The sequence below is a fragment of the Lissotriton helveticus genome, chromosome 10 (assembly GCF_964261635.1).
Source record: "Lissotriton helveticus chromosome 10, aLisHel1.1, whole genome shotgun sequence".
NCBI classification, from domain to species: Eukaryota; Metazoa; Chordata; class Amphibia; order Caudata; family Salamandridae; genus Lissotriton; species Lissotriton helveticus.
In genome coordinates, this window is record NC_136071.1 from 879161910 (window position 1) to 879178523 (window position 16614).

At 40.9% G+C, this 16614-nt stretch overlaps 1 protein-coding gene across 1 annotated transcript in view; it reads right to left on the reverse strand.

Moving 5' to 3' along the window:
- Positions 1 to 16614, reverse strand: part of LOC144784130 (transmembrane channel-like protein 2) — a 415583-nt gene that overhangs the window by 333195 nt on the left and 65774 nt on the right. Inside the window, exon 5 of the mRNA XM_078662812.1 lies at positions 1512 to 1618. Within this exon, the coding sequence (XP_078518938.1) occupies positions 1512 to 1618 (107 nt within the window). The remainder of the gene's footprint in view (positions 1 to 1511; positions 1619 to 16614) is intronic.

The window sequence follows — 16614 nt, forward strand, 5'->3', positions numbered from 1 at the left end:
TGCTGTTATCTGTACGTTGATGCTGTTATCTGTGAGCAAAGCAGCTCCTTGTAAAGTCAGTATGAAACCCTACTTGTGATAGCAATCCTTTGTGACTTGGAGGTCAAGCGGGAGTTGTTTCGAAAAATAGGAGAAGAATCATTAAAGTACATTGCTGATGAAGCTTATTCCTGACTCAAGGGTATGTTTTGAGGGTGGGATGGTGGCCTGCGTCGAAGACAGCTGAAAGGTGCAACAATACCAAGAGGCATGTACCATCTTCATCTGTGGCCAAAATGGTATCGCCTATGATATGTAAGGTGGCGGCCTCCATACTGCCGTGTGATCTGATGCCAGACTGATAGTCATACAGGAGATGGTTAGCATTAATGTGATATTATAGTTGAACATAGACTGCTTTTTCAAGGATCTTGATGATGAATGGTAAGTGAGTAATAGGACAGTAGTTGGTGCGGTCATCAGGTCTACTCTAGGTTTCTTTAAGAGTGGGAGGATTGGGCCTGTCTTAAGAGATTCTTAAAAGATGCCTTAAGTGAGGGACACATTGACAAGAGTAAGTAGGGGCAAGAGAGCATCCCCATAGAGAACTTTAAAGAAGGACAATGGTAAGACATCATCTTCATAAGAAGTGGCGCTGAGGGACTTGAGTATGACAGCCAGCTCAGGAGAGATCGTTCTTTTAAAGCTGGCGATTGTGGTGCTCTACAAAATGTGAAGCATGCTTGGAATCGTTGATGTGCTGTTGGACCTTCTGTATTTCTTTACGCAGTGAATGCGTAAATGGGTGAAAGGGTGAGTGAGTGTATGGATGGATGAGAATGTTTTCATGGATGAATGGCAGAAAAATAGGAGGAGTAAATATTCTACAATTGCTGTAGCCTAGTGTATTTTAGTATTGCATTTTTTTAACATGTGTATTGCAGTAGTTAATATTTTACAACTTTGAAAGGTAAAGTGCATGCTTGAGTATTGACACTGAAAGATTTATATTTTTGCTGTGGAGGTTGTGGGTGTTGTGCTTGTGGTGCCTGTGAGTTTGCATTTATTAGCGTATTTTAGTTGTGGTGTGACATGCAAAATGTATCAAGAAGAGCCACTACACATTACCTTCATAGGTATTTTGGAGGAAACACAACATATAAGTGTATTGACACATTAATGGGTAGTAATTACCAGTGTCTACTACACAAGATATTCATTCCATCAGGAACCTGCCGTTAGGACAACGCCAGCACAACAGGAATATCTAAGAAGGTTTGGTGCAATACCACTGGCCTGACGGAGTACTGTTCGCCAGCAGAGGTGTCTGCCACAGCGGTTCAGCCAGCACTCATCTAAATACGGCAGGTGGGATACTGTCAACTCGATGGAGTACTTAAAACAGCTACCTCAGAGGAACACCAGGAGTACCAGCAAGATTTAAATCAGGTCCTTAGATGCTTTACACAAATGCACTGTTCTAAATAGGCACCATCAGGGAAAACATCTGAATTATAGATTTATTGTCTTACCTCTGGGATTACGACCAAGCCAAATATTAGACCAAACAGGACCAGGTTCACGCCATACATCCATCTGAGAAATATGAAATATGATGCTACAGATGAACCAAAGTGACCTTAAAGAAAATAGTGAGAAGAATATTAGTCCATAGTTTTGCCAGACTTTGAGAGCAAATGGTATCTGGCAGTTTCACTGATTCTCCACATCTTTGGGCTGTTTGCGCTGTTTGCTCACCCCACCCTAACTTGTCCATTTGACCCTTGCACCATAGTATTTTCCGATCACTTGCCCATGCTATATTATTTTCTTGTATTGCTTATTTCTGCACCACATCTGCTGGTAAGATGTTTCATGTGTTGAGCACTCTTTCTGCAAAATACCTGCCTGAATGATTCTCCTAAGCTATCAGTATCTTCTCATGTATTTACTTGATAGTCTCACTTTAAACCAAGCATGTGTTTGGTTCCCATTTTGGATTTTCTCCAGTCTGTCTTCATCCTCAACAAATGTGACCCACCGAACACACAAAATACTGCACAGAAGGCTCAGCTTGGAGTTTGATGGACAGGATAATCTGTTGCAATGGGAACGGAGTACCATATCTGCCAAACTCTTAGTCCACCTGCTTTATTTTGAGTCAGGCAACCACCAACAGAGTCAGCATGATTCTTTCTCTGATGGCCTGGCCATCTGGCCATCCACACTATTTAGAGTGGGTGGATGGGTGACTTTTTTGGTGGTCACTTTCCTGACAGTGAGGGACAATAAAAATGAAAAAATGACCTCCACACCGTGGGAGAAAACATTATTTTTTTATTTTCCAAAATAAACTCCTGCTTTAGAAACACAACTCATTGACTTTATGTTTGTGGAATATTAAAACCCCATCATGTGGATATACAGGTAACATAATATTCTGAGCAATATAAAAATAAGCTAAAATGGTATTTATTGCATTTGCTAACTCAGCAGGTAGCATGAATTCAAAGAACTTAAACTGAAGGTGAAAGTGCTTTTTAGGGAAACTATGCCAATGGATTTGTGGGAGAGAGTGAAAAGAAGGATTTGTTTTTGTCAATAGCCTTTGCTTCCTCAGGCTGATTCCAATGAAGAGGGAATGATACAGTCTGATTGCTTTTGTGGCTTCCGTGCTGTTGTATGCTGCTAAACGTTCACACCACACCTAGCCAATAATCCTAGGCGGGCAACATTTTCATTCTGATAATTTTTTACTTATTTTCATATATTTTTTCAATTCAATATGTGCGAAAATAAGACTCTGTTATCAAAAACATTAAACACCATTGATACAAACATATAATATACATAAATCAAAAATGAAAGACATTCATATATACACCATATAAACAAGGGAAAAATAAGTGGGAGATGCCTCCAAATCTTATATTGATGGGGCAACAGTCCTGATATTACATATACAAAAAACAAGCGGCCAATCAATACTTTCAAGGGGCCTGCCTGTCAACTACACTAGAAACTGTCTTTTTTGGCAGGGTATGGTTGCGGGGAAAGATTATTTGAGCTGTATCCCTGCACCACCCATTGTAATTCTTATTCCAGCGTAGAGTCAACGCGTTTCAAACCCTTAGATTGTTCTGGGGTTTTCCTCAGGACATGGACTGTAGGTGGCCTGTATATCTTTTTTTCTTCCCAGTGCTGCAGTCTACCGTTCGTGGTAGAACGGGGAATGTCTTGGACCTTTGTTTGTTTTTCTCGGTCCCTTATTCAGTCAACGATTTGCACTGTAGTTGGATGTTGACGCTCTGAACTTCTCGATACTACGAGTTCAGATGCACCATGGCTGCGTGACGCGTGCCAGCAGTGGATCCAAGCAGCCGAGTCTGAAGCCGGAGATCGAATGCTGAAAAACACATCGAAGACGCGATGCTTACACTGAAGCCAATGAGCCACGCAGTAGTCCTACTCTGTGAGGAGAAGTGCAGAGAGTGAATAAAGGACACGATCCGCTGACCAGACATCAAGGCAGCCATGGTGCATCTGAACTCGTAGTATCGAGACGTTCAGAGCGTCAACATCCAACAATGGGTGGTGCAGGGATACAGCTCAAATAATCTTTCCCCGCAACCATACTCCGCCAAAAAAGACAGTTTCTAGTGTAGTTGACATTATATGGTGTATATATGAATGTCTTTCATTTTTGATGTATGTATATTATATGTTTGTATCAATGGTGTTTAATGTTTTTGATAACAGTGTCTTATTTTCGCACATATTGAATTGAAAAAATATATGAAAATAAGTAAAAAATGTTCAGAATGAAAAAGTTGCCCGCCTAGGATTATTGGCTAGGTGTGGTGTGAACTGATTGAATTAATTGACCTGTCCATATTGTTTGTTTATCCAGTTAGAGTGGTCTAGGCCAGGCAGTAACCAGACCCACGCCTTTGTTGGTTTCACTGTATGCTGCTAAAAGGCATACTGTCAGAGAGCTGCTCAAATCTTTAGCTAAAGTCAGAACACCAAATTTCAAAATAGAGACCACACTGTGATATGTGGTCCCTGCTGAGGCCCACTTCTTGCTGCCATTGAGAGTGTAGGCCTTGGGGATCAGATGCAAGTGGTTGGTAAAGGGGTGGGAGTGAAGACTGGGCCAAGCTTCTGGTGTGTATGTGAAGAAGAAAAATATTCCACCATGAACCTAGATAGTGGTTGCCTGTTTTTTTCCAAACCAGAGAGGGGTCCACCCTAGTCTTTGGAGGCACTAAGGAACCCAAACATTGGAAAATAACAGTAAATCCCCAACCTGACATCTGCAAACCAAACAGCAACGTACTACTATATCTCAAAGATTATCTAAAACACACTGACAATATGCATCTAGAGAAGGCAAACCTCTAGGTAGAAAACGGAGTCCATAATGTAGTGGCATCTCAATGTATTTCCCTGTGTGTCAAGAATTTAGGACAGCAGTGCAATTCGAATTTGCTATGGATTTTAAGCCATTGGAGATGGTCCTTTCAGAAAGGACCTACTGTGACTTAGACATCATTTGGGATATGTCTTTTCAGCCTAATGAAAAGAGGGGAATGTGGAAGTAAATTAGCAACTCTAAGTGATAATGACTAACACTGGCAAAGGGCAGAATTTATTAGCTTGGCTTAAATACTTCAGTACGTTTTTTCTATTCCAGATTGCAGGTCAGTGGGCTCTTTGATGGAACATGCAGAAAGAATATTGTCTATAGAACCATAAGGAAAGTATTGTCTTATTGCAGTTATTATATTGTTTTATTGCAGCCTTTATAATTTTGCCTTTACCCTGCAATTCCTTCACCATGCAGACTTTACTACGGATGCCTTTACCATGCAGGCACGTATTTGTGCCTTTTTGTGTGCATGGTAAGTATCATAAAGGTAAATATATTTTATTTATACATGAGGTTAATTTTAGGGTTTTGGGGTGGGAAGTGATGAAGGGTGGTGAGAGTCATTTTAGGGTTTGGGGTGGTAAGGGTATTTTTAGGGTTTGTTGGTGACTAGTGATAAAAGGTTAATAGGGTTTAGGAGTTAGTAGTGGTAAAGGATAGTAAGGATAATTGTAGGCTTTAGGTGGGTAGTGGTAAAGGGTGGTAAGGGTACTTTTAGGGTTTAAGGATGGTTAAGGTATTTATGGTTTAGGGTGGATAGTGGTAAAGGATAATTTTAGTGTTATGGGGTGATGAGTGGTAACGGGTTCTAACTGTAATTTTAGTGATTAGGGATGGGTAGTGGTATAGGGTGGTAAAGGTAATTTTATATTTTTCGGAAGTTAATCTTCTCTCTACACAATTGCCATTTGTTCTGCATCTATTACCTAATTATTAGAATGTGTTGGAGTTATTCTCTGCTTTAAATAATTTTTACTTTTTAACTTGATTCTATTGCAATTGAAAATATTATGCTGGGATGTGTTTTAGGGCCTGATTATGAGTTTAATTGGTCCTTAAGCGGGCGGCATGCCAGCATTCCACACCAGGACCACCCAAACTGACCGCCTCCCGCCAGATTACAAGTAATCTTGTGGTCTGGCGGGCAGGAGGCTTGGTGGTCTGGCAGCAGTGCTTTTTAAAGGCCCATTGTGAGCCTTGAACAGCACCACTGTGGGACCGCTAGTGTAATTTCCTGCACGGGAAGGAATGCACCATGTCATGCATTTCTTCCCATGCAGGAACTGGGGGTTCAGAACTACAGGGGTCACAACATGTGCCCTTCGTGCATGCACCCTTGTGCACAGGGACAAGAAGAGGCCCTGTAGAGTCCCCTTTGTTGCCTCACCACCTCTCTTTTCATGGTGGTGCGACTGCCATGAAAAGGGTGCTGGAGAGGCAAGTCAATATATGCACAGAGTGCCAGAGCGGGACAGTCAGCATACTTTGTTCTTCAATTGCATTCAGACAGCCGCTTAATCCCCAGCAGTAGTACACTTTTAATACTGCGGGCAGTACTCCAGTGTGGTGGTGTTCAGACCACCACCACGACTATGGCGGTCTAATGGACCGCTGTGGTCGTAATAAGGCCCTAAATGTATTTCCTAGCCTTTGCTTAACCCCTTGGCTGCGGGGCGTTTTCACCTGCTGTGAGGGGAGAGGGGGGCCAAACGCGGCGCCGCCTTGCTTGTGATGAGCTCAGCTCGTCATGAGGCACAGTGGAGCCGCACTCATGACGAGCTGAGCTCGTCATGACCACACCCGTTTTGGAACGTTCAGCACAGCGGGGAAATTATCCCCGCGTGTGAACGTTCCAACGGTCATGACGAGCTCAGCTCGTCATGAGTGCAGCTCAACCGTGCCTCATGACGAGCTGAGCTCGTCATGAGCACGCAACAGGTTAAATATGTCTCAATTATGCCTCAACTCCATTTTTTAAAACAATGACTGCTGACTTCATAATATGCATCTTTTGTTTATATTTCTTAATTTGCCTAACACACAGAAAAATGTATACAGTTTTTTTGTAGTAAAATGCTGTTTTCATATAAGTCCAGAGGAAGCCTTTTGTTACTTTCAAGGCTTTTCTTGCTCACTATGAGTCTTTCCATTGTTTATTGTAACACATTTGTAATGACACCTCCCATGATACTGGGTCAGGAAAGAGTTTAATATATTCATATTAGGGGATAGTGTTTACATGGTGGTTGTTGGAAATGACCCTTTTTGCAGGGTTACCCCCAAACCTTTTGCTTCTTCTTCCCTTGTTTTTCCTGATCTGTGGTTGTTGGCAATAGGACTCTGGCCACTTTACCACTGCTGTTCAGTGCTAAAGTGCATATGCTCTCTATTTAAATTGTTATTGTAACTGGTTGTCCATGATTGACCTATTTGTATCACCAAGAAGTCCCTAGTAAAGTGCACTGAGTGTGCCAAGGCTGGTAATACAAATTCTACTAGTGTGCCTGCAGCACTGATTGTGCCACCCACATGAGTAGCCCTAAAATGGTGTTTCAGGCCTGTCACCGCAGTGCCTGTGTGCAGTCTGTGACCTGCCATGTCCTCCTGGTCAGTGTCATACATTGAACACATGTTCCAATGGTATGTCCCCTCCCGATGTCTGAGGTCCCAAGGTGACAACCTCCTTACTATCCCCAAGTTTAGACTGAAAACCAGGGGAGGCAAAGCCCTGGCAGTTTTGGGGTCCAAAGCCTGGAATACACTACCACCCCCTTTCCGACAAATCTTCACAGAAACCACTTTCAGAAAGACCCTCAAAACCTGGATCTACACCTTATCCGACACACAATGTAAAAACATGATTTAACACCCCTGTCACGACCTGCCACACGAACATAGTCACCTGTTTCGTTGTACACTCTAAAGCGCTAAGATGCTCCCTGGAGTGTAACCCGCGCTATATATAAAACAGTTACATTACATTACAGTGTCCCCACTGACCAGGCCTAACCCTTCCCTTTCTGTATACATTGGTCACCCCTATGGAAGGCCCAAGGTACCCCCTTGGGCAGGGTGCAGTGTATGTAAAAGGTAGAGCATGTACTAGTGTGGGTGACATGCTCTGGTAGTGAATTACAGCCATTTTCGTTTTTACTCTATTTTGTGACATTTTATAATGCTGAATTGTTATTCACAGCTAGAATGATACATCTGTTTATCTGATGTGGACTTTGCATTTTTCATTGCTTTCTATGGTGAAATTCATTATAAAAGACCCTCAATTTTAGGGCTAAGCCAGAGAACTCTTTTGATCTACCAGGGATGCTGCCAGATTCTCTGTTAGCTTGCTTCACAATCTGGCCTTTGTCTATTTCCATCTGCTCATTCCTGTATCTATTAAAATGGGTAAACGCCTTCATGGCAAATGATTTCTATTTTTTATGACTGATTTATTGAACCAACTGAACCTTATTTTCGTGTTTTCAATTGAATTTTGATATTTTAATAAACCTTCATGGTTTTCTCTAAATTACTGATTTTGACCTCCCTTTTTGAGTTTGTTTTTTCTTTCTTATTTATTGAATGTATTTTTGAAATGATGTTTCGAATGTAATCTTTAGGGATGCATTGCCTCATCTACTTATGAGGAACAGTACTATACCTGACCTGCACTGGGCACTGCTATCATGCAGTAAGTGTATCTAAGAGATAATGCGCCCACAAATGCATATGAACATATTTCCCTTAGCTTAAATTAGGGTGATAACATGAATTCATTTATTACATAAGCAAGGACGTGGAAGGACTTCCTCAAGATGGTTTCTTAAACCAACAGCTCAGATTAGTCATCAATGACAACATACTATTTTAAGTACAAGTACAGCTTATTCCAGTGAACCTTTATTGATTCACACCTAACTCACTAACAGCACCAAGTCACTTGAGTGCCACATTGACATACCTTCTGCTTTAAGGCACACTTCAGTATGGAGGCACATTCACTCTGGCATAAGCTCTTACTTGCTTACAAAGTCAAAGCATACCTTCTAGAATTTCATCTAGGTCATTTTCCTGTTACACATAAAGAGGGGTGATGTCTTGCTCACAAGCATCATATACAGCCACCTCAGCAAGAATGACCCAGGGACTCAGAAAGTAAGAATGAATCACCGCCATGCACTGGGAGAGCTCCGTTGGCTTCCCTTGAGCTGTATGTTGAAATATAATTGAAAAAATATTGCCTGATATAAATATTTCGTCCCAAGCATTGTTTACAAAATAAATGCATCATTGAGTGTGGATTTTCTACTATTAACTCCAATGGGGGCGATATTTTTGTAGACAATATCAGGCCCGGACTGGCCGTTGTGGGCACCGGGCAATCCCCCGGTCGGCCGCAAGGATGGGGGGGCCGGTTTTGGGCCCTGGGGGCCGTTTTTGTTGCAGAGCCGTTTTTGCAGCATAGCTACAAAATCGGCCCTGTAACAAAATCGGCTGAAAAGCGGCCCTGGCAAAGTGCTCGCCCTCCTCCCGCCCGGAGGGCGTGGGGGCCGGCCGAGCACTTTGCCAGGGCCGGTTTTGGTTCCCAGTCCGGCCCTGGACAATATGAAGGACAAGACATTTTTGCCAGATGATGTTTCTCCAATGATGATCTGGTACAATACCCTTCCCTTGCAGGCTGTAATTACCTTCATAATCTACTATGTGATATTCAAACCAATTACCTCTTACACACTGCCTTACAGAGCAGACAAGATATGTGGTAGTGACACATCACATGCACTCAGGACGTTTCTCAGCTTAAAAGCAAAGAAAGTGGGGGGCGTGGCTTGCGCGCCGCTTTGACATGGCGGTTTGCGCTTGAGCTCCGAGACGAGCGAGGGCCGTCGGAGGCTCATATCTGCTTCCAGTGACCCCACACACACAGAAACGGAGGCTCATGTTTCGGAAGGTGCCGTGTGCTGGGTGAACATCCTTCCTGTGCCCTGGAGCTGCTGGTGACTAATATTTTCGCAATATAAGGTGACGCTCGGTTTCTCTATCAACGGCCGCAATTTTGTGTCGCCTCCACACGCAGTTCCGAGTCTCCTCACGAACGGAGGTACCAGGTTTACGAATTTCTCCGGAAGGAGTGCACACAAGTGCTGGTGACTATTATTAACTCCTACCAGCTTACAAAGGCTTCTTTTTCTGTTTTCCATGCGGTGTGGCTTTAAAATGTAATCTTTTTGCATTTTATTCTACTTTGCTTTTCCTCTGAGCGCCTCCAGTGCCTCCCGCTGCTATTTCCTGCTCTTTGATACCCTGCTTTTTGGATTCGTAATTTTTGACGGTGTATTCTTCATATTGGCAGGGTCCTGTCATTAAGGTGATGAGACTTTTTTTCTTTTTGCACGTAATCCCACCGCTAGTTATTGCTTTGCGTTACCTGTTGGAGGTGTGATTGCATATTTTTGCTACTTTCCTTTCTCTTATTCTTGCCTCCTGAGTATACTAACGTCCTTGGGCTTTGAGATTTTCCTCAACTTTCTACAGTGGTTGTCTCTTTTACCTTTGCTTCGGAAGCTCTATGGCGGCAAATATGGGCTTGTCGCCGACTGCTAAAGATACTAAGGAGTCGAAAGCTTCTCTTAAGAGACTCAAACAAATATCTCCTACACCTGAATCCTCTCAAAAAGATACTATTTCCACTCTGGAGGCTATTCCGACTCGTCTCAATGATGTGCATGACATTGCGCAGTCTACCAAAACTAAAACAGATTTATTACAGGTGGAGGTATCAGCCATCAGAAATGATCTTAAAGCCCTCTCCATCCGTGTCTCTGCCACGGAGACACGCATTAGTGGCGCAGAGGATAATATGCAGAAGCAATCTAGATCTCTTTTACAATTAGAACGCTCAATGGCGGCTTTGCGGAGAGATTTAACTGAACAGGAGGACCGTAACCGTAGATCCAACCTGCGCATTTTTGGCCTTCCTGAAGAAGCCGAGAAAGGTGCTCCGTCTATGATTGACTTCTTATACCAATGGCTGCCTTCTACTCTGCAAATTTCTTTTCAGAGAGACTTTGAACTGGAACGGGCACATCGTGTCCCCACTTTTTGCTCTAAATCTGCTACGCAACCAAGGGCTGTCATTTTTAAGCCGCTGCGTCATCAACACACGGAACAAATTTTGGCTTATATGCAGAAGATTAAAGTTGTTTCTTGGGAAGGTCACCGTATTTCAATTTCTCAAGACTTTGCAAGAGACACTGTGATAAGGAGGAAAGGTTTTCTTAATCTTCGGAAGCGCTTATCAGAGTTGAATATCCCTTTTTCCTTCTCTGGCCCTTCCAAATTTCGCATTACCTTCAAAGGTCGCTCCAGAATCTTCGATGAACCTGCTGATTTGGCCTCTTTTTTAGACAATCAGATGGAACTACAGATGGAACTTCAAATGGAGGCTTCGTCTGCTCCTGGTGCTTATGGCACTTGATGTGATTCTTTGTCTTCCTTGTTTTTCTCTGTTTTCCGGGTCTATTGAGTTTATCTTCTTAGACCTGTGTGCTCCGTGGTTGATGACGCGTCTGTGGCTTTCTTTTGTGACTGATGTTGTCAGTCAAGTTTTTCGATGTTGTTTTTTCCTGGTATTCGGTGTGGTCTTTTTTTCCGTCTGTATGTTGTTGTCTGGCCTGTTAGGTTTTTTCTAATTGTTATCTCTTTCTCATTATTGTAGTGATGCCTTTTCTTTTCTTGTCGGCTCTCCTTCTCATTGCTTTTGTCTTTTCGCTTTGGTAGTGTTTTTCCTTCCTCCTTCTGGTTTTTTCTGGTTGTCTTCGGTCTCTCATTCCTCTTTGTGGTATTGGACATATCTCATATCTGTTTCCTAGTGCTGCTTTGTACTAGTAGTATGCTTTTGTATGTTCTTTTTCCGATTAGCATTTTTGCGTCTATCTATTTTTGGTTCTGTTGGTACAATGTGTATTCATATTTCGTCTGAGTAGTCTAGTTTCTCATTTGTTTTGTACTTGGATATTATGTCGTGTGTACTTACTCTTCTTGTTTGTCTTTAGTCATCTTGACTTCAATTTGTCTGGTACTGTTTCGTCTTATGGTACAAGCATTGGTCATTGGCTTATTATTTTATATTTTCTATCATTGTGTTTAGCTTCACCATGTTACAATTATTATACCTTGCACTTATTTTTATGCTTACTTGGTTATTGTTTTAGGGTTTGGATTGCTTTACCACGTTTATATGCTTTTTTATATTAGGTCTCGGTTATTGAATCGCTTTTATATTTTATTACCAGTTTCTCTAAATATCATAATTGGCTTTCTTATCTTTTAATGTTTCTTCCTGTTCTCTTTAGCTAATTATAACAAGGTTTATCTAACTTATGCATGATAATTCATTGCTTACAAGTACCTTTGACCATGTATTGTATATTTAGGTTTCATATATATTTACATTGCTGTTGCATTGATTGTTTTGCTTCTCAACTATTTAATATCTTCCTATATCGGTGCTAGGCCATCGCAATTCTATGTACTTCTTTTATACTTTATAATAAGCTATTCTATTTATATTGCACTTTTTAGTATGCATTTTCGTATTGAATTATTATAACAAGTTTTCTATATTTAAGGACAGTTCATTGGTTGCTTATCTAAGGTTTTTTTTCCCCTCATATTCATTCTCATTATATTATAGCTCCTTGTATTTATCTAGGGTGGTATTTTATTGTTTGATATATTGTCCTCCTTTTTAATGCCTTGCTCTATTGTATTTCATCTCCTTTCCTTATACTACACCCTGTAGTCTTCTTAAGAAATATGTTTTTCTTCTGTTTATTCTTTCCTGTTTTTATGCTGCCTGCTTCGCCTTCATTTTATCTACTCTTTGTTTACTTTTCTGATGTTTTTCTTGGTGTCTTTCTCTCTTCATGATAAGGTATAACTATAGCTGAGACTTGCTATTGCTTGTATTCCCCTAGATTTCTCCCTCTCTTCCACCTATTCCACTTTTTTGGCTACTTTATATGGTACTTGTGAATTAATTTGGTATATGCGTATTGCCTTTATAGAGTTATGGAATTAATTGTTTTTGTAATACTCTAATGATAGTAGTTCATATTGCAGTTGTTCCTATTTCCTCATTACGTGTACTCAGTTCTATACTGTTTTGGGGTTTTTCATATCAATTGTAATCACTCCTCGTGACGGTCCCCTTGCTCGCCTTCCCACGTTCCCCCTAGTATGAATTTGGTCTTTTTCAAACCTCCCCTGCTGGTTCTTCTCTCTCTTCTTTCTTCTCCTCTCTTGTCTCTTTTCTTCTCTCGGATTTCCTTCATGGACTCTCCCTATTCGACGTTAATGTTTGATGTCTGGGTGCTTGTATTCGTGCTGATTGTTTTTTGTTTGCCATCTATGAATTATGCTATTTTTTTCATTTTCTGTCTATGCCGGGCTTGAATGTGTTGTCCCTTAATGTTAAGGGCTTAAATCATCCAGTGAAAAGGTCAAAAATCTTAGATTATTGCAAGTCTCTCTCTTCAGATCTAGTCCTTTTTCAGGAAACAAAGATCTCTACCAGAGAGGCGCTATTCCTGAAGAAGGAATGGGTTTCAGATGTTGTATGTTCCGATGCTTGTGGCAAAATAAATGGAGTCATTACTTTAATTTCAAAAAATTTGGGTTTATCTATAGTCTCTTCTGATCACGATAATGAGGGTCGTTGGCTATTAACTAAGTTGTCTGATGGTAATGCGGATCTTTATGTTATGAACATTTACGCCCCTAACAAAGATGATCCGTCCTTTTGGAAAACGGTTACCAAAAAATTAAATGCTACACCTCATTCTGGGAATCTTATTGTTGGTGGGGATTTTAATTTACCAATGGATCCCATTCTAGATAGGAATTCAGCTTTTCAATTTCGCCCTCCAAAGTCCCATAAACAAATGCTTAACATGTGTTCCATAACTCATCTTCAAGATGTATGGCGTCTTCACAATCCCACTGGTAGTGATTTTTCCTTCTTTTCTTCTCCTCATTCTACCTTTTCTCGTATTGATTATTTATTGGTTCATTCCTCTCTTGTTTCGTCTTCCTCCTCTCCGCTTATTCATCCTATTCTGATTTCTGATCATGCCGCGGTTACTTTTACATTGTTGTCCTTTGCCCCTAAATCAAGAGCTCGCTCCTGGAGATTAAATACAGAAATTTTGTATGATACCGCCCAGATTGATGAGTTCTCTAGTGCAATCGAAACCTTTTTCCTTGAGAATGAAGGCTCAGTCTCTTCCCCAATTGTCCTCTGGGATTCGTTTAAATGTACTTTCCGGGGCCAGGTTATTAACTGTATGTCAAGAAGGAATGCTGCTATTAAAAAAGAACTTACAGATCTGGCAATTGAAATAAAACAATTGGAATCTACCTTTCGACAGTCTAAGGATACATCATGCCTACAGTCAATCAAGCAATTAAAGTACAAATATAACACTATAGTTACCAAAAGAGCCCATATTGGGGTTCAGGCTCAGAAATCCAAAAGGCTGTTGTTGAAAAATCTGGCTGGAAAAATTCTCGCGGCTACATTAAAATTTCAGGATTCTTCCTTTAAGTCTTCTCAAATCTCTTCTATTAATGATCACCTTGGTTCTAAAAAATTTCAGACTGGGAAAATTCTTGAAGTCTTTCGTGATTTCTACAATAATTTATATACCCCTTCGAATCAGGCCTCTTTTGAGCAGTGTCAAGAATTCTTGAAATCTGTCCCGGTGCAGTCGGTATGCGTGGAAGATAGCAATTTTTTAAATGGTCCGATTACGCCTGAAGAAATTATTGCCGCAATTAAAGCCACCCGTTCTGGCAAAGCTCCAGGGCCTGATGGTTACCCTATTTTGTTTTATAAGACTTTTCTTCCTGTGATTGTTCCCAAGCTTCAATCTGTCTTTGACGCTTTTGTTAAGGATGGGTCTGTTTCTGGTACGGCGGCTGATGCTACCATTGTAGTAATTCCAAAAGAGGGAAAGGATCATTCAGATCCAAAAAACTTCCGTCCTATTTCCCTTCTTAACATGGAGGCCAAGATTTTTGCTAAAATCTTAGCCAAGAGATTAGAATCCTTCATTCCTAAACTGGTACATCCCTCTCAAACCGGTTTCGTAAAGGGCCGTCTTGCGCGGGATAATATACGTACATTTTGCCATATTCTCGGATCAGCTAAACGTTCTCATCTCCCAGCCGCAGCCTTGGCTCTTGATGCTGAAAAGGCCTTTGACAAGGTCTCTTGGCCTTTTCTTCTTGCTGTATTGTGTGCACATAATCTTGGTGATTCCTTTATTAATATGGTCATGTCCCTACACTCTCAACCTAGAGCTAACATAAGACTTAATGGTGCTACGTCGTCCTTTTTTAATCTTCGCCAAGGCACCAGACAGGGTTGTCCCTTATCTCCACTTTTGTTTTTATTATCCATTGACCCCCTTCTTCGATTGATTGAGTTACACCCAGACATTAAAGGTTTTTCTTTTGGTCCTCATCGTATTAAAACTGCTGCGTACGCGGATGATGTCCTTATTTTTTCAGATGATATTGCCTTGGCTATCCCTGCTATTTCGGATACTATTTCCCTTTTTCGAAGGTTTCAGGGTACACCTTAAATAAGGACAAGACTGAGATGTTCCCCTTAAATGCCTACTGTTTCTCTACGCATATGGGTTCTGCTGGTTTTAAATGGCTACCTACACTAATGTTCATTAAAGGCTAAATCTGAGTTGATCTAATAGAACAGCAAACAGTATTGTTACCACACTAACAATACACATGAATGCAACCAACAAATGGAAAAAATACACAAAAACCAGGATTTATAGTCAAAAAGTTATTATTTTTGCTACAGTGAATAAAAAGGGTACTTAAAAATGCATTGGGGACAAACGAGAAGCATACTATATACTCCTACTGTAAATCACCAGAGATAAGTCAAAACTGCTAAACAATAATGGTACAATGATTTCAAATCATCAGAATAACTGAAAATCAAAGTAGATAAATGGATATCTGGCAGAATTAGACTTAAAAGTCGACGTTTCGGTCTTTGGGAGTGATTTCATGAGACCATCATCAGGACTTCATTGATGTGCATTGAGAATGATGACCCTAAAAAGAAATGCAAAGTACACTGCCTGATGGTCAGTGGTGCTGGTCGAAATCAATCAACTAGAAAATGAGGGACAGTGGAAACCAGACCTTCAAGCTTTATTTGAGCGCTTGGATGGCTGCGATTTGAAGGTGGTTATTTGAATCTTACTATCGACTACAGGTTAAATCCTAATGTCGTCTGCAGGTTAAGTTCCAGAAGTTCAAGTGAATCTTAAAGCGATTTGAATCATTGGAGGGCACGGCACGACTAGCGTTCGGCAGCGTCAGGGGAACAGCGATGTGAAAACAGCTGATTTCACATCGCTGTTCCGCTGACGCTGCCGAACGCTAGTCGTGCCATGCCCTCCAACGATTCAAATCGCTTTAAGATTCACTTGAACTTCTGGAACTTAACCTGCAGACGACATTAGGATTTAACCTGCAGTCAATAGTAAGATTCAAATAACCACCTTCAAATCGCAGCCATACAAGCGCTCAAATAAAGCTTGAAGGTCTGGTTTCCACTGTCCCTCATTTTCTAGTTGATTGATTTCGACCAGCACCACTGACCATCAGGCAGTGTACTTTGCATTTCTTTTTTAGGGTCATCATTCTCAATGCACATCAATGAAGTCCTGATGATGGTCTTATGAAATCACTCCCAAAGACCGAAACGTCGACTTTTAAGTCTAATTCTGCCAGATATCCATTTATCTACTTTGATTTTCAGTTATTCTGATGATTTGAAATCATTGTACCATTATTGTTTAGCAGTTTTGACTTATCTCTGGTGATTTACAGTAGGAGTATATAGTATGCTTCTCGTTTGTCCCCAATGCATTTTTAAGTACCCTTTTTATTCACTGTAACAAAAATAATAACTTTTTGACTATAAATCCTGGTTTTTGTGTATTTTTTCCATTTGTTGGTTGCATTCATGTGTATTGTTAGTGTGGTAACAATACTGTTTGCTGTTCTATTAGATCAACTCAGATTTAGCCTTTAATGAACATTAGTGTAGGTAACTAATTTATTTTCTCCTACCCTGGCTCAAAACTCTGATCCTTAAGCAA